The sequence below is a fragment of the Cavia porcellus genome, unplaced genomic scaffold, assembly GCF_034190915.1.
Source record: "Cavia porcellus strain 051 isolate PalLab524CR breed Dunkin Hartley unplaced genomic scaffold, mCavPor4.1 scaffold_10, whole genome shotgun sequence".
In the NCBI taxonomy this organism is placed as follows: Eukaryota; Metazoa; Chordata; class Mammalia; order Rodentia; family Caviidae; genus Cavia; species Cavia porcellus.
The window spans coordinates 37,970,343-37,989,516 of record NW_026947493.1 but is presented as its reverse complement, the minus strand read 5'-3'; the positions used below and the strand labels follow the sequence as shown (position 1 = coordinate 37,989,516).

Below are 19,174 nucleotides of genomic sequence, written 5' to 3'. Positions count from 1 at the left end.
TGAAAGCACTAAATGATATCTGCATACATATATTAAAACTCTAGGCATTCAAGCCATGTAAAATTGCTAATAAAAACTAGATTATAATTAAAGCCAATGTATATTCTTTATTTACAATATCAATACTATGCTAAACTTTTTCTTTTTTTTTTGAGACACGGTCTACATAGGTCAAGCTGATCTTAAAGTAGTGGCAATCCTCCTGCCTCAGCCCCTGCATGATGGCATTACTGGTGTGCACCAACATGTCTAGCTACTAAGCTAATCTCTTTAAGTATACAATCCTCATAAAATATTTGCTCTGTAAGTACTATAATCATCTTCATGTTTCAAGTGAGAAAAGTGAGGTTGAACAAATGACAGAACAGTAGATGAGTGACTTTTAGGCTTTGCTCTTCCTCTAGTTCTAGAAAACTGTTTAAATTTATCTTCTTCAGAATGTCAGTCAGATTATATATAATGAAACTGCCAATAAAAATTTAAATGAAGCTAATATTTAACCACATTAAACAAACAAACAAGAAAAAAATAATAGTAAAGATTAAAAGGAAATGAAGCATAGGGACAGAATTCACTGAAACAAACTTCAAAAACTTCCCATATTCCATTAGATGAAACCTGAGAATGCAGATGACTCCTTATGTAACTGCTCCAAGGTTATAACTTCATGAAAGATTCTCATTACCAAATATAAATATCAAAGTCTTAAAAGACACGTGTCATCAGTCAATAAAAAATGCTATTTCTAAAACCTTAACTCCTTTTTTCAAAACCTTAACTTTTGACTCATAAACTGTTGCATTAAAGTTTTTAAATTTTACTACAATATTAATAAATTAATCTAAAATAGGTAGTATTTTAAACTTAAAATGTTTTTAAAATTTTTCTTTGCTTCAGCTAGTCTTAAAACGAAGAGAAGTTGACAGCTTTTAACTAAAGCATAAAAACATATGATTCTAATAAAACAAAATATTGATTATCACACTAATGGTAGGGACTCTTGCTGTGTCATCTTTCTCTCTTCTTCTCTCTAGTCATTATTCTACTTTTCCTCAAAACTAAGCATTCTGGCATACCTCAAATCATGCAAACTACCAATAAAAAATAGATTATAGTAACAGAAACACCTTTTGAAGGACAAAAATATTAAGTACAAAAACAAGCTTTCAGGATATTCAAGGTTCTCCCTCAAATAAAAATGTTTGAAGTCTAAAGATTACTCAACTTCCTTCAATTCTTAATAATAATTTGTAAAAAGTACAAGATTAACTGAACTTACGTTTACATGGTAAAATCTGCATTTTATAGGAAATATTTAAATTGTTTCATCTGAATAAAACACTGAGAAACACTTTTTAAAATTCTCACCAGCACAAGGTATTAACTATATTTGTTTTTGTTTTGTTTTTTTGAAACAAGGTCTCACTATGTAGCTCAGGCTGGCCTTGAACTCACGGTGATTCTTTTGCCTGAGCCTCCTGAGCGCTGGGATTGCAGGTATATACCACCATGCCTGGCAAGTATTAACTATACTGATTTCTTTATGGTCTTACAAGAATATGACACTGGTATTAACTTCAAATGCAATCACAGTCTAAGAATTATATTAAATGTAGATCAAAAGGAATACAGTTACTGTTCACCAGTAACAAATATACCTTAAACATAGAGAAACAACTACCTATTCAAATATAAAGTTAGATTTTAAAAAATAACCTGTCTTTGATTATTATTAATAAATTATTAATATTAGTAATATTTACATTAGTGAATTATTATCATGGTTCTGATGCATAAAGCAATTTAAATTGGAGTATATTATATTCTAAAAGCACTCTATCAATTATCCAATATTATTAAAATTATCCTCAAATATCAGCAGTATGTCATCATCTAGAATGTTATTAAGCAAAGAAATTAATCCAAAAACTTCACAGCACTAATTAATACTCACTCTGAGCGCAGCCGGGCTTCCATACCATCTGGTAGAAAAAGTTTTATTGTGGAAACAATACACCCATGGGTAACTGGTTAAAACAAACAAATACATAAAATAATTGTTTAAAAATATAAAACTTTGTACCTTTCATAGGTAAACGTATGTTTTACTTCTAAAAGTAACAAGCTGGGGAAAGAAAATAAATCTAGAGGTTTAATGACAATATTTATCACCCTGAGAAAACTCATCTCTGTCTATAATGAATCATAATTTGAAGGTAGAATTACAGATAGAATTGTTCCACAACAACAGTCAATAAAGGCCAGCTGAATATGTGGAAATACAATTGAGGAAGGGAAATACACTTTTATCCCTATCTACTGACATCAAACCTAGTTCTAATCTCCTTTAAAATATAGCATAGTTCTTATTCCTAGTTCTTTGATTCCCATACAATATCCCAATTATGCCTCAAAAATGCTGTGTAATATAGTTCAGGATACATCTTTTTTTTTTTTAATTGTCTTTTTCCTTTTTATCAGTACCATGGATCGAACTCACAACTGCCTGCTTGCAAGGCAGGTGCTTATGCCACTGAGCTAAATCCCCAGCCCCAGGATACATCTTTTCTATCCCACCTTTTAAGGGCAAGAAAACCAAGACTTCAGACAAGCGAAGGTGTCTCTATAATGCCCTGCTGGTAAGTACTAGAGTTGCTTGCTAAAACTCATATGGGAACTTTTTCAGCTCAGTTTAAAGTTTTTCTTCTTGATTGTTTCTTCCTCCATTTGCAACATATGGTTATAATAAACACAGTTGTCCTTTTTAGACAACTTCTATCATTGTTACCACTTCCTCCTTTTCCTACTAAAGATTTTAAAAGACAAAACTCCCCAGATGTGGTGCTTATACAGAGCTGGTCTGTGAGTTTTACTTTTAAAGTTGTTTTTTTTTTCTGGCTTAAAAGATTTATCACTTTATTCTTCTATTCTTCAGATGTTGCATCTTCCAAGGTCTAATGAATTAGTTTATTTGATTCACTGAATTCTAATGAAGTGATAATACCAACTGATGAGAATATATTATATACTGGCTAGAGGAAGTGGTGTCTGTTGCCTATATGCATTTGTCAAAACTTAGGAGTTTAATAAAACTGAATTTTAAGAATGCATTTGGGGACAGGGATATAGCTCAGCAGCACAAGTACCAGCCTGGCAAGCATGAGGGTTGTGAGTTTAATCCCTGGTACCAAAAAAAAAAAAAAAAAAAAAAAAAAAAAAAATCACAGTTTTTGCTCACTGAGGAATGGATAAAATGATGTGGTATTTTTTTTTTTTTTTTTACAACAGAGTACTACACCGTCATAAAGAAGGACACACTGGAGACTTTTATATACCATTGTTGCCCTGATTGTTGTATTTTGAATCTTGTTTTATTTTTTCTCTTTGAAATAAGAGGGAAAAAAGAACGCATTTGGGGATAACACTGAATATTCAGGCCATAATATCAAGATGATATTATAAACATGAAGTAATACGACTGTCACCCAGAACTATACATTAAATTCAAGAAATTTAGCAGTTTATTCAACATTAATTTTCATGAAATAACTGAATATATCAAAAATGTTAACACAGATCAAGAACTATCTATCAGATAGGCTTCTAAACTCTGTCCACCATGGCAGTCATAGTCATCAACCATTTAGCTCTTTCCTTCCCTCTGGCCTCATTCTCTGTCCTGTATACCATAAGTGTCCTACACTAAGGAAGGAAGGAAGGAAGGAAGGAAGGAAGGAAGGAAGGAAGGTAGGAAGGAGAAGAAGGAGAGAAGGGAAGGAAAGGGGAAAAGAAAGGAGAACGAGAGAAAGAGGGGGGAAGAGAGTAAGGAAATGAACGAAGGGAGGAAGGGAAGGCAAGCAGGAAGGAAATGTAGCTCAGTGCAAATGCACTGGGTTAAGTCCCCAGTATATATTGCAAAAGAAATAAACAAAAAAATTAAGACCTAAACCAGAGATGTTAACATTTTGCTAAAAATAATTTCTAATCTTAGGGTTTTGGGCTTTATTGTAAAAAGTTAGAAAGAGGTCTAGTGGCACAGACCTATAATTCCAGCACACTAGAAGGCTGAGACAGAAGAACTTCAAGTTCAAACCTAGAACGAGCAAGTTAGCAACTTACCAAGGCCTTGTCTCAAAACCAAAAATTTAGAGCTGAGGATGTACTTCAATAAGTAGAACACTTGCCTAGCAAGCACAAGTCCCTGGGTTTAATTTCTGGTGCCAAAAAACAAAAAGGGAAACAAAACAATCAAGCAAGCAAGATCTGGTGATAGCTCAATACAAAGGTCCTGGGTTCAATTTCTAGACAGGCATGGACATGGATGGACCCATACACAGAAAAAAGGCAGGGTCAGGCCGGGGATATAACAACTGGCATTCTGTAGTGAGATAACTAGTACTGAAGGTTTCTTAAAGCAGGAAAAAGACATAAGTAAAGCTGTAATAGAATAATGTCTGGAGGCAGTTAGTTGGTAGAGTTGGTCAAAAGTAAGGAGTTGCTATAATACTCTGTGGTGGCAACAGAAAAAAACGAGGATTCAGAGAAAAGACACAATGGTTAAGATAACACAACTGTTAGAGGTAAGGAAGACACAGGATTTAGAAAACGGTGAAGCCAGGGGCTGGGGATTTAGCTCAGCAGCACAAGCGCCTGCCTTGAAAGCAGGCAGTCCTGAGTTCGATCCCCGGTACTGATAAAAAGGAAAAAGACCAAAAAAAAAAAAAACATGAAGCCTCAGCAAGAGGGTTTGGGAGAATGATGGAATAATAAAGCACTTTGCAAAGTCAGTATAATGATCTGCTTAAAGAGAAAATTAATTTTTGTAAAAAGTTACTGTAATAAGGTGGTACAACCTTCAAAAAGAAACAAGCAAGCATCTAGAAATACAGGTTTAGAGTCTACAAAAATGGATTCACAGCAAACAAACTAAGAAGGGAAGCTGGGTACTGAGAGGGGAAAGCATATAAACAGTTTAGGTTTGAATTCAGAGGCTTATGTATGCTAGGAAAGCACTCTACTACTAGAGCTACAAATATCCTCACCTCTTTTAAAAATGTGAAACAAGGGGCTGGGGATTTTGCTCAGTGGCACAAGCACCTGCCTTGCAAGCAGGCGGTCGTGAGTTCAATGGGGGGCGGGGCAAAAAAAAGAATGTGAAACAAGGTCTTGGTAGGTTGCCCAGGTTGGCCTAGAACTTTCAATCCTTCTGCCATGGCTTCTTGGGTAGACAGGATTATAGGTGCAGCACAACACCCAGGTGATGTTAGTAACTTAATTGAGCACAGTTCCTAAACTCAAACAACAGAAATCACAGGTTCCACATCTATCAGTGTACCTTCTTAGACATCCATAGTTTTACAGATGAGTCAGGAACCCATTTTTTTAAATAAACAAAAGAAAACGGTCATGCCATCAGAAAAGTTCCCTTATTCAACCTAGTAAAGTTAGTACAGTTTGTATTTTATAATCAATTTTTTGGTTTCTCCTGGCAGCTATAAAGTGCAAGTTGGTAAGAATTCTTTTGAAATGGCCAATGATGGGTTCCAAAAAACAAAAGATCCTAGAACTGAAGTTACTAAGAGAGCAAATTTAATGACATACACTATATAAATGATTAGCAAGGCCTTTAGTAATAGTTACAGTGCCTGGCCCTGAGCTGAGAACTTTTTTCACACTCTTGTTCACACTGAACATTGCCACAATATGACCATTAAACACTGTACAACAACCCATTAAACTGATGATAAAATCATGATACTCAAGTTATAAGATGAAATAAAAAGGATACAGAGCTAAGTGACAGTATAATAAAGAAGTGAGTAACAAGATTGTATATTTTCAGCCTGACGATGAGTCTGTGTGGATTAGGAGGAAGCTCGTAAAAATCTTGGTTGTGACACTTTAGTCACATGGTAGAGGGAGATTCACGAGATATCTTAAATCTACTCAACTAACACGTGGCAGGTTAAGTGAAGAGAGATTCTACAATGAAGACAGATATTGGCTACTCACACATCTTAGAGTTTAGTGAGCAAGGCAAATATATGAAAGGGAAGATGCAAGGTGCAATGAGGCATGAGGCACCTTGTCTAGACTTGTGGAAATAAGAAAGGTTTGTAGGCATATGAAAAAGCATATGCAAGAGCTTGAAGAAAAAAGGCAAGGTCTACAGTTGAGAGTAAAGCAATTTAGTGCGGTCAGACGATAAAGCCAAAAGAAGATAGCACTGATTCTGCTCATAACAAGCCCTTTTTCATAGAGGCTTAACTAAGAACAGACATTGGTGAACAGATCTGGGATTGGTGAGCAGTTAGATGCACACCTGACTTGAATTATGAGTAACGTTTATAGAACTAACTGGCCCAAGCTTTGCAACAGAAGTTTATGGTGTGTGACAGTAATGGTGTGTGACTCAAAACTCAGGCATTGAGCAATTAGTAGGTTCAGCAACCAATGAGTGGCCAGTAACTAAGTTGAGTGGCTAAGTCATAGCTTTCTGTCTTCCTTTCTTTTCAACAACCTACTAGAATGTAGGCCTATTTGTTAACAATGATATTTTAAGCAGACTATTTTGTACATGCCTAACTAGTGAAATCTGCCCATTTGTTAGCAAATTAAAGACTCTGCTTGCCTTAAGTAAACTAAAATTTGATTTCTTCACTTTTATCAATTAATGCCTAATCATTCTCTGGGAAATGTAAGATAAAAAAGCAGTCCTTGAAGGACAGTGTAATAAAATTCTCTTCTCTGTGGTTTACACACTGTCAAGGTTCCACTTATTGAGCTTACTGTACTGTGTACATTATGGAACATGAGATACAGGGACATCCAATGTAGGCTGTTTCCAAAATGATCACACATAAGTTGAGTTCTCTCAATAAGGAGTAAATGTATTAAAATTCAATCTCTCTTTTCTGGTTTACAACTGTAAATAGCAATTTCTAAAATTACCCAAAATGAAATAAAAACCTAATTTCCTGAAGCCAGCAAAAGCCAGAAAAATACTATTGTTGAAATTCCACTGAGAATACATATACAAATATATGCATGTACATATAAATTGAAACCATTACCACCACCACACCCACATCTATATGAAGTCTGATGACTTAGTGTACCACCAAATCAGAGTGTTCAGAGAAACAAAACAAGAAATTTGCCAAATTGTTGCATTGTTCATACTGAACTAATATTCTGTGATGCTGTACACTTTGGTTTTTAATCTATTTAATTTTATGATTCAGCCATACAATTTCACTTTGAAAGTTGACAGTGAGCTTTATGAAGTTCACTATATGAAGTCAGGAAGCTTCAAATTATAAAAATAAAGACCAATCTACATTTATTTAACTAGAGAACTTCCAGTTTTGAAAATTTTCAGACATTAAATTTTACTTTATAGTTGTGACAGGTACTACTATCTGCCTACTTCCATTGCTTTCTCCCTTACTTCTTGTTAAAAGACTCTGATTTTGTTTAGGAGAAGAATGTATACACAACCAAAAGAGATAAATCACAATTGAGCTACACTAATAATGGCTGTCTTTCTTCTCCTTTGCCAAGTAACTTCTTAGGCTTCATATTTGTGAGCTACTCACGTGACCAGTGAGACATAACGAGAAATACACTGAGTACATTCTCGAAAGACTATTCTTTCAACACAGACACACACAAAGATCTTTTTGCTTGAAAATACATGTATGACAAAAATAAAGCCTTAGGCTGTGGGCCATCCACTTTGACAAGATAAGCAAAAAAGCCTAAGAAACCAACACACTAAGGACCCTAAAACACTGATTATATCATTGAGCCAACAGAATAAACACGGGACCTATATCTATTTACCTCTAGACTTTTCATTAAGTCTCCTTGTTCTCAACACTGTGTTACTAATAAATATCTTATAGTTTAGGCTAATTTTAGTTGGTTATCACTGCAGCTAACTGCTTCCTAAGTGAGATACATAATAATATCTGTTTTCATAATGCGATAAAAAATATAAATAAATTACTACTTAATATTTCAGAAATCAAAATTTCAGAAAAGCAATAAGCGAAGTGGCAGACTTAACTTTTCACTATATATATGTATATATATATAATTTAATTAGCTACTTTAAGCATGGGAAAAGCACATATTGTTTTGTAACATTAAGAAAGAAAGAATAGATAATCTTAAAAAGAAAAATAATGGGAAAACTGATCCATACCCGTACCTTTCCGTGTGTTCTCTGTCACATCTACTCCAAACTGGATAATGTCACCAGAAAGAATTTCACATGGTGGACTTTCTTCAGAGCCTCGACTCAATCTCTGGCTATTTATAAAGGTACCATTACTACTTTTAGTGTCCTGAAGATAAAACTGCAAAAGAAAAAAAAGGCCAAAGATTAACAGCAATAACTTCAAACTTATTTTTTAAAACTAAAGTCTGCTAAGATGAACTTTTTTCTGTTAACAATTGTACTAATTTCAGCTAATGTTCAACTTATGAAATTAAAACTTTAAAACTAGATGACTTATAATCAAACTACATAAAATGTTTACAGCCAAACTACAAAACAGACTGGCAGTTCCTCAAAATATTAAACATGAAGCTACTGTAACCCAATAATTCCACCAGCAGGTATTTAGCCAACAGAACTTAAAAACATGTCCTCATGAAAATTTGTACATGAATGTTCACATTGGCATTATTCATAACAGCCAAAAAATGGAAACAATCCAGAAGTCCATCAGTTGATGAATGAATAAGCAAATGTAGTGTATCCATACAACGGGCTATTATTTGGCAATATGAATGAACAAAGTACAGACATATACTACAACAAGGATAAATCTTTAAAACATTACAGAAAGTAAAAAAAGCCAGATACAAAAGACCATTCCATTGATATGAATCATCCAGATTATGCAATTCTATAAGACAAAAAGCATGTTAGTGACTGCAAGGGACTACAGTGGTAGATGGATCGAGTACTAACAGAATAAAATTCTTTTAGGGGGTGACAAAAATAATTTAAAATTAGAGTGATGACTGCCCAACTCTGTGATTATGTTAAAATCCACTGAATTTACACTTTAAGGTGAATGTTAGCTGGATACAGTCATGCGTGTCTATAATCGTAGCACTGGGGAAGCTGAGGCAGGAGGATTGCCAGTTCAAGTCCTGTCTTGGTTACTTTTTTCTCATTGCTGGGACAAAACACCTGACACCCAAAATGAAGGAAGGAAAGGTTTATTTAGCTCACTGTTTGTGCAGGTTTCAGTCCATAGTCAGCTGGCTCCAAGACAGGGTGGCACTGCACAGGGGCAACACTACAAGCAGCAGCCTAAGCAAAAAGCGGGAAGCAAGTGTCTTCTCTTTCCTTGTATCATACCAAAGCCACTACCCGCTCCAGGGCAGGTGTAACACAAAATTTCTGTGACCTCCTCTTGCAAAGGATGAGGATATTAACAAAGTAAGGTTCTTAGCTCCCTGCTGAGTCTTTTAAACTTCTAAATGTTTCAAGTTGACACAAGGTATCAACCATAATATTCTGCCTGTGCACATCAAAATAAAAATGGCCTGAGATGTACCTCAATGTACAGGCCCTGAGTTCAACTGCCAAGTACCACTACCTACCCCCAAAGGTGAATGTTATAGTATATGAATTATATCTCCATAAAGTTATTTAAAAAGAAAAAAAAAAGGGCAGCTAAACAAAAATTCTATCTTTCCATTGCATACTGATTTTATAACTGCTGCTAGGATGCATGGATTAAAACGAAGCAGAATTTACTGCACAAGCAAGGGCAATTGGTTTTTTGGTAACGCATAATCAAGAGATACAAGCTAATACAAGTTGGTATCGGGACTAGTACTTTCTTAATAAATTCATGATAAAGCATATTTGAGACCTAAAGAGTATCTGAAACACTGAAATACTGGAACCATCTACACAGATATAGCTTCCTAGCCTCTCAAACTTTCCTTTCATATAGTCTTCCCTCTTAGGAAGGGAGGGGCAACCCTAGTACAGGAAGCCTAGCTATCATCTGCCAATTCTAAAAGAAATTAGAAAGACCTGGGGTCACATACTAGGAAGAAAATCAATTTTTAGAAAGGATGTAGATTTCTTTCATACTTTCCTATATATTTTTACCCTACTTATTCTAATAACATCCGAATTTCCCTTCCCAGAGAATAATAGACACATTATATTAAAAATTAGTTTATGAAAAAAAAAAAAAAAAAGAATAAGGGGCTGGGGATTTAGCTCAGCGGCATAAGCGCCTGCCTTGCAAGCAGGCAGTCGTGAGTTCGATCCCTGGTACCGATAAAAAGGAAAAAGACCAAAAAAAAAAAAAAAATTAGTTTATGCCATCAAGACTTTATATAACTTTAACAGTGAAACTGTAATATTTCATTTATAAATTTTTATAAAAGTGAGATTTAAGACATGTAGGGACAAGGGGTGCATAGGCAGGGAAAGAATAGAATAAGGGCCTCAGTAGGTTTTCTGGTTAATCCTGATAGAGGGAATTAAAAGGAGCTATTAAAAGGACAAAGAGAAGCCAAGTGTGGTGGAGAAGCAGGAGGATCACTGTGAGCTTTGGCTACGTATTACATTTAAGGCCAGCCTAACCTGTATAGTGAGACTAGAAAGCTACTGTGATTAAAAACAAAGTGTGGTACTGGCAAAAAAAAAAAAAAAAAAAAAAAAAATTGGACCCGAGGATCAATGGAACAGATTAGAAGATGCAGAAACAACTCCAGACACACTAAGCTACTTTATCTTTGATAAAAGTGCCAAACACATTCACTGGAAGAAAGACAGCCTCTTTAGTAAGTGGTGCTGGAAAAACTGACTCTACATATGCTGAAGATTAAAACTGGACCCCTATCTTTCACCACGTACTAAGCTAAAATCAGAATGGAATATACAAAATAAGGTTCAGTACTGTTCAGCAAAATGTGTTGAAAAATAATAAAAAGAAATATATATTTATGTGTCAGTGTCATATCTGTACTTCCTATATCCAAAGCCATAACATATTTTCAAATTAAAAACCTGTAAATCAGGACCAGGTGTGATGACACATACTTGTATACCCAAATATAATAGGTGCATATACATGTGTTATGTACATCATTATATAACACATGTTACATATAAGTATTCTTACTGTATGATATATATGTAAAATCAGTATTAACTTAGGTTCTTTTCATTCTGAAGTAGCTGTATTACTATCCAAGCCACATTATGGTACCGGTATTGGCCTCTATTTTAGCCTCAACACGTTATTTATATTATTTGTTCATTCTTCCTCTGTGCTCAATCTAAAGGCTTCCCAATACCATGGAATAAAATCCAAAGCCCTAGGGACCAGGGATGTGGCTCAGTAAGCCATTGCCTAGTATGCAAAAAGACCCCAACTTTGACCCCTAGCTCTACAAAATAAATAAACAAAACCCAAAGTTCTTACCACTGCAGTCGATAGAGTGTTACATGATCTGGCTCTTGGCTCTTTCTCTGAACTCAATCACTCCAACTCTTTTTTATCGCTGATCTCTCTCAATCGCACAACCTCCACTTGTGCCCTTGGCTTTTTGAAGCACTTGTACAGAGCTAGAGATTGCATTTAGTTCCCAGTAGAGATATAGTATCTGCCTCTGGCTGTTTTGAAAGATTGATAATAAAAATGCAGTAATGGCTCTGTACTTTCCGTAACACAATCTATTATTAAATCTACATTATACTAAAGTTATTCTATTTACTATCAGACTAGGTTCCTAAAGGTTTAAGGGTATCAACTTGTTTGCAAGAAACTGGAATGGGACTGTGTTTATTACAGTCCCTGGAGGCATTTCCTGAAACCAAGTATATTAGTCGGTCCTCCATGACTTTCAAATGAGAAATATTCTTTTCCTCTGTGCCAATAAATTCTCTACCAAGATTTCTGGCTCCTTAAATAAAATTAGTTTTGACTATAATAAAAAATAAATAATTAAACAGGAGCCAAAGGAATGTTCTAGCAGCTCTAGTGTTTGCACTATGGACCTTCATTTTGATGCTGAACAGGTGTACAAGAAAGCCTAAATTTATAAAACTCTCTCTGACATGTGGTCAAAATTTGACAACAGTATTATCTTTGTTTTCAGGCTTCAATTCTGTAATCAACTCCTTCTTCTACCTGAGTGAACAATACAACCCCCAAAATTCAACCATTGTAATCAAGGATATTGAGCTTTAACTGAAAAGCTTTTCTCTATCAGTCATTTGTTATTGTCCTGCTAATTAATTTCAGTAAGACACAGTATTACAGTTAGCATAATTCTCTCTCTGATACTCAGAAAGTTTCTATTGTAGATTAATTCATTCCATAAACATGAATTTTGTCTTACTTTAAACTTTGTCACAATCTGTAAATATTGTCCTTTCCACTACTATGATATAGTGTGCTTTCTAATCCTTTATATGTTGGTAAGTTTTCCAATATCCAAATACCAATAGGTGAGCTAAAGCGTCAGAATAAAACACAAATACAATAGACATACCATAGATAACCATGAACTGCAATTCCTTACAAGGTAGTTTTAAGAACATGCATGGTCGATTCTCTGCAGGTGGTAATGTTAGGACAGAAACTTTTCATCTAAACAATCCAAACAGTGTGGCTAAAATAAAGCCAAGTATCTCATGGACAACATTTACAGTAAGAGTAGGTTACAGAGCTAAGTATGGTGGCGCATGCCTATAATCTCCATCCATCCAAATCTATATATAATATATCCATAGATAGACAAGGAGGTATAGGTATAGATGTAGATATATTTTTGCCCTGGAGTCTGGAATTCAACCCATGACCTTGTGCATTCTGAGTCGGCTCCACCACTCACCTATATATATTTTTATTCGCTAAGTAAATTATTAAAGCCAATCTACCAACCAAGCTTCTTCCCATGAAGGAAAACTGCTGGGAACAGAACCAAAATTGAGCAGAATAGGGGTAGTAACAGGATAGAGAGAAAAAAAAGCCTAGATAAAAGTGGAAAGGGAGACAGGCATGGTGGCGCATACCTGTTATCCCAGGCCAAGACAAAAGACTGCAAGTTTGAAGTCAGCCTAGCTAACGGTGTAGACCCTGTCTCAAAATAAGGCAGAAAAAGGTTAGGGATGTAGCTATATTGTACAGTACTTGCTCAGCATGTAGGTGGCCTTGCTGGAGGTGGGGTGGCACTGAAGCAAGGAGGCCATTATATTGTTGAACATTTTATAAAAACAACAGAAGAGGGAGCTCTATGAATTAAGAAAGTTATTCTGAATCATGAGTTCTTTTGAAGCACAGAAAAATTAATTTTACCTGAAAATGAATAAGAAAACCTATCAAGGTCACATCCCATACAGTTAGGAGAAGGACAAGGAGAAGGAAGAGGAGGAGGAGGAAGGAGAAGAAGGAGAAGGAGAAAAAGGAGGAGGAGGAAGAGAAGGAGAAGGAGAAGAAGGAGGAGGAGAAGAAGGAGAAGGAGGAGGAAGAGAAGAAGGAGGAAGAGGAGGAGGAGAAGAAGTAGAAGCAGCAGCAGCAAGAAGAAGGAGGAGGAGGAGAAGGAAGAAAAAGGAGAAAGAAGAGAAGGAGGAAAACAGAGAATGAGAAGGAGAAGGAAGAAGAAGAAAGGAAGGAGGAGGAGAAGGAAGAAGAAGGAGGAGAACCAGAAGGAGAAGGAGGAAGAAGAAGGAGACAGAAGAGGGAGAAGGAAGGAGGAGGAGAAGAACGAGGAGGAAAAGAAAGAAGAAAAAGAAAACACCTTTACAGATAATGAAAGACAGACCTTAGAACAGATCAAAATCGTCCAATTTCAAAACAATCTAAAAGACATTAAGGAAGATAATTCAAAACACAAAAGAACAATATTAATCATAATTATAAAATTATGAAAAGTGAAAACTAAAAAAACTTAAAATTCATTTCAGAAATAAAAACTAGAAAGAAAACATTAAATATAACAATACCTGAGGAGAGGGGCTGGGGATTTAGCTCAGCGGCATAAGCGCTGCCTTGCAAGCAGGCAGTCGTGAGTTCGATCCCTGGTACCGATAAAAACGAAAAAGACAAAAAAAAAAAAAAAGAGGCAAACAATACCTGAGGAGAAATAAAAGGTAAAAAGGAAGAAATTTTTTTAATCAAAAAGAAAAGAAGAAAATAACATCAGTAATGGTGGAGCAGGCAGCTCCAAGCTTCTGTCCCAACATGCAAACCCTGAAAATGAAGAACCAACTTTGTTAGAACTCTGAAAAATACTTGAAGGCTTACAATAAACATTTACCCAAAAAACTGTTTTAAAACTTAAACATGGTAGAGAAGCTCTCTAGCATTACTTACCCTTGTCCTACCTCCCCCTTTAGCAAAAAAGAAGTCCTAACAATATCAGCAGGATTCCCAATGTGGGACCCTAGTATAGTACTTACTATTCTAGGGGCATTAGAACAGAACTTAGTTACAAATTACTGAGTCAATCTAAACCTCTTTGGAGGTGACCTGAAGAAGTAAATAAGGTTCTTATCTGTTTTGCCTAACTCAGCAAAATGGGGGGTAGGGGGGTGGGAGGGAGTTAAATCCAGGCTCTTGTTCAGGGCTAGGCAATGTTCTACCCATAATAATACAGCGCTACACTCCCTAACCCTGTTTCCCTAAATCACAAACCCATTCAAGCAGCTGCCACTCCTTGAAAAGTGGGTTGTACACTAGGTTAATCAACTTAACAAAGTCAATCAATGTAACACATCATACCAGCAAAAATGGAGAAACCTACACAACCAGCTCAATTTCTACTGAAAAAGCATTAGCCAGAACATAACATCCCTTCAAAATAAAACTCAGAACCCAGATATGGTGGTACATGATTGTAATCCCAGCTAAGGCAAGCGCATCACTGCAAGTTTGATGAAGAAAAAAAAAAAACATCACAAAGTAGAACTGAAAGTAAACTTTCTTAACATGAAAAAGATCACTTATGAAAGACTCGCAGCTAAACGACACACAGTGGTAAAAGTTTTCCTCCTAAAATCAAGACAAGGTCACCTAGTTCTACTACTGCTATTCAACACTGTAATGAAGTTCTAGAAGTGACAAGAAATATAAGACATCCAAATTGGAAAGGAAGAAGTAAACTACTATATGTCTATTCATAGATGATGTGATCCTATATAGAGAAAACTCCATGGAACCAGAAGAATGACGTTAGAGCTAATAAATTCAATAAAGTTGTAACTCACAAATACAACACACAAAAAAGGAGTTGTGCTTTTTTGTTTGCAGTATTGAAGACTGAACCCAGGACCTCAGGCATGTTAAGCAAGTGCTCTACCATTAAGTTACTTTCCCAGCCCTAGAGCTATGTTTTTATAAGCAAGCAAGGCATAATCCAAAAAGGAAATTAAGGAATCACTTCTATTTGTAATAGCATCTAAAAGAATAAAATACTTATAAACAAATTTCACCAAGGATGTAAAATACGTGTACAATAGGAACTATAACACATTATTTAAAGAAATTAAAGATAAGCTAATAAATATAAAGATGCCTCACGTTCATGAAGAAGACTTAATATTGTTAATGTGCCAATATTACCCAAGATTCAACACAATCCATTAAAATTTCAATAGCCACTCTACAGAAATGGGAAAACGGATGCTTGAATTCACATGGAATCAGCAAGAGAACATGTAGAGCCAAAACAATCTTGAAAATGAAGAACAAATTTGATGGATGCTTATTTCCTGAATCCAAAATTTACTACAAAGTTAAAGTCATCAAATAGGGATAGTAATGCTATAAAGATAGACATACAGACCAGGGGAATAAAACTATGACTCTGGATATCAATATATACATCTAGCCAGTGGTGGCAACATATGCATGCCATAGCAGGTTATTTGCATCATTGAAATTGCCCTAAAAGGTTCTCCATCACTAATAGGGTAAGCGAATTTTTCACAAAACCAATTCAAATGAATGGCAGTCTCTTTGACGAATGGTGCTGAGACAACTGATTGGTCATATGCAAAAGAATGATGGCCCCCAGGTCACATACCAAGTACAGAAAAACAAACAAATAAAAACCTAAAAATTAATTAAAGATCTAAATATAAAAGCTAAAAATATGCCAGGTGTGGTGGTACACACCTATGATCCCAGCACTTGGGAGGCTGAGACAGAAGGATCACTGCAAATTTGAGGCCAGCCTAGGTTCAAGGTCAGCCTGAATTACCCAAGGAGACCCTATCTAAAAAAATAAATAAATAAATAAATAAAAACATAAAACTCTTTTCTGGGATTACCATAATGTATATGTTGGCATACCTGTTGGCTTGCTGATAGGTTCCATAGATTCTATTCACTTTTCTTCATATATTTTTTTCTCTGCTGCTCCCAAGGGTGATTTCAATTACTTTATCTTCACATCTATTGATTGTTTTTCTCCCTGCTCAAAACTGTGGTTGAACCATTTACTGATGATTTCTACTGATATTCTTCACTTGTTCAGGCATCACTTTTCTGATTTTTAATCCATGTTTTCCCTCAAGTATTTGAGCATATTTAAGATAGTTAAAAGTCTCTGGGTAGTAAGTCTGATGTCCAAGACTTCCCTGAATACATAGGGCCTTAGCAATGAACTAAGTAGCAGTGCTGGTGAACCTATGACATGCATGCTGCAGTGGGCTCTTTATCATCACTGAAAGCTCTAAAAGATTTGCCATTACTAGACTAAAGAGTTGAGATTTAAAACAAATAGCACTACTAGAAGATTTGACCAAAGTACTGTTTTAAGAAGATTACTCCAATAGTTCTGATGACCCGGCAGCTGTGTGTAGGATGAACAGCAGTAGGAATCACTACCAATAGGGAGACCCATGACCCATTCTCTTTTGCCATCAACAGTTTAGTTGTTTCTTAGAGTACCCACACTTATTCTTTACGTGTTCAATATAAATTTATTTACGAAACCTTTTTGATTTTCTGCCTAGCAAAGTACTATGCATACAAGAGCTGAAATTTTTAAATCATTCTACTGAAAGAGGTGAGGGAAATAAAAGGTTTACTTACAGGTTCTAGACAAATGTATAGGAAACTGATGATATATTTTCACCAAAATGAAATATTGCATCTACTAAAACGGAGTAAGCTAATATCCTACCCAAATATCTTACAAATATAAATTTACCAGAAAATTTTCCATTTTCCAAGTGGCATTCCAGAAACCTTTATTGTACAATAAACTTTTCCTGTAGGTCACAGGGGAAAAAGGAAAAAAGAAAAATATTTTTATCTCTCTACATAAGAATGAAGATAAGATTACGAAGGACTAAGGTAGAGAGGTGGGAAGGAGAAAGTCTTAAAACAAAAATCAGAACATTACAAAAAAACAACTAGACTTATACTTTTCTTAAATATGCTTTCTTAAATGTTTTCAAGTTGTGACAGTTTTTCACCAAGAATTCGGAATAAAGTAAAGTAGATTTCTGAATCTCAAAAGATATCAAATAAATATATCATAAAAATGTTATTTTGAGAAATGAGGTTACTGAAAGTCCACAAAATTCTAATCAGGAGCAGACTGACCTTTTGCCACACCATAAACCTGATGGGTAAACAAACAAATTTTATTTTTTGTTGTTGTTGTTTCCTCTCATGGTTTGTTAATAATAGCAAGAAGCATTCAACTTTGCCTTCAGGCTATTAGGTAGCTAAGATCCCAAACTCAATCTGTTAAACTCTAAAGGTCAGCAAAATAAGGGTATTTAAAACACTCAATCCTCTACATGTTATAAGTCAGTATTTTCCCTGCAAAAGTTAAGGTAAACTGGGCGTAGTAGTGCACACCTGTAATTCCAGCACTCAGGAGGCTGAGGATGGAGAATGGCAGTGAGTTCAAGGACAACCCGGGCTACAAAGTGAGTTCAAAGCCAGCCTGAACTATAGAACAAGACCCTGTCTCAAAAAAACAAAACAAACAAAAAACCACCAAAAAATGTTAGTTTAAAGCATTCTGAGATTGGCTAAAACAGCAAAACAGTATACCACCACTACACTATACTTCATCCATAGAATAGTTGTTTGTCACAAGAAATAAATCACTGGAATCACATTTGTAAGATAAAATGAATAAGGTCACTGGGTTTAAAGCCTCACACGCTATTTAGTAGTGATATAATGGGTTCAATCTAAAAATGGTTAATATTGTTCTATATAGTCACCAAGAGGTAGGAAATAAGAAATTAAAATTTTTTTCCATTTAAAAATGGTAAATTTGGCAAACTACAGGAATATAGATCTTATTTAGGGAAAAAAGGCCCATATACAAAACAATGTATTTGACAAATTCAACAGAGATGTTAAAAGATGCAAATAGTACATCTGCCTCCTAAAAAAATTTATGGTTTAAAAAAGTTTATAAAGTAATAAAAATAATCATGATGCTTTTTTCCATTATTCAGGCACAACCACTCAAGGTGGCATATAATTTTTATTGTGCAAAAAACCTTGGTCTTAAAGGATTACTATTGAGAACATATAAAGAATTAAAAAAAAAAAAAATTTGGTCGTCCCAGATTTAAAGACCCAATCCAAAAATGGACATCTCAGATGAATACATACTTCTCAAATGAAATACAAACTGCAAATAAATATATGAAAAAATGTTCAACATCACTGGTCATTCAAGAGATACAAAACAACTTCCATCCCAGAAAGCATGACTTCCATTCTCATCCCGGAAAGAATGACTACCATCAAGAAATCAAGCAATAACAAATGCTAGAGGGCTGTGGGGAAAAAGGAACCCTTCTCCACTGTTGGTGGGAATGCAGATTGGTGCAACTACTGTGGAAATCAGTGTGGAGATTCCTCAAAAAAACTAGGATTGGAGGTCCCATTCAACCCAGCTATTCCCCTTCTGGGTATCTTTCCAGAAGAATTAAGGGCATCATACCACAGCAATATATGTGAACCTATGTTTATAGCAGCACAATTTATAACAGCAAGATCTTGGAACCAACCTAAATGTCCATCCACTGAGGAATAGATAAGCTGATGTAATATTTTTCTACAATGGTGTACTACTCAGCCATAAAGAAGGATAAACTAGACTTTTATAGGTGAATGGATGCAACCTGAAACCTTACTCATAA

General features: G+C 35.2%; 1 protein-coding gene across 32 annotated transcripts in view; it reads right to left on the bottom strand.

Moving 5' to 3' along the window:
- The window catches only part of Slmap (sarcolemma associated protein), a 149,192-nt gene that overhangs the window by 72,163 nt on the left and 57,855 nt on the right, over positions 1–19,174 (bottom strand). For 19 of the 32 annotated variants that reach the window (XM_013143956.3, XM_013143955.3, XM_063257356.1 and 16 more), the window contains exons 2-3: positions 8,216–8,363; positions 1,955–2,027 (exon numbers count right to left, since the gene is read on the bottom strand). In XM_013143956.3, coding sequence (XP_012999410.2) covers positions 1,955–2,027; positions 8,216–8,363 — 221 coding nt within the window. Of the gene's footprint in view, positions 1–1,954; positions 2,028–8,209; positions 8,364–19,174 lie in introns of all 32 variants that reach the window. The other 13 variants (XM_063257342.1, XM_063257341.1, XM_063257355.1 and 10 more) reach the window with 1 other exon arrangement.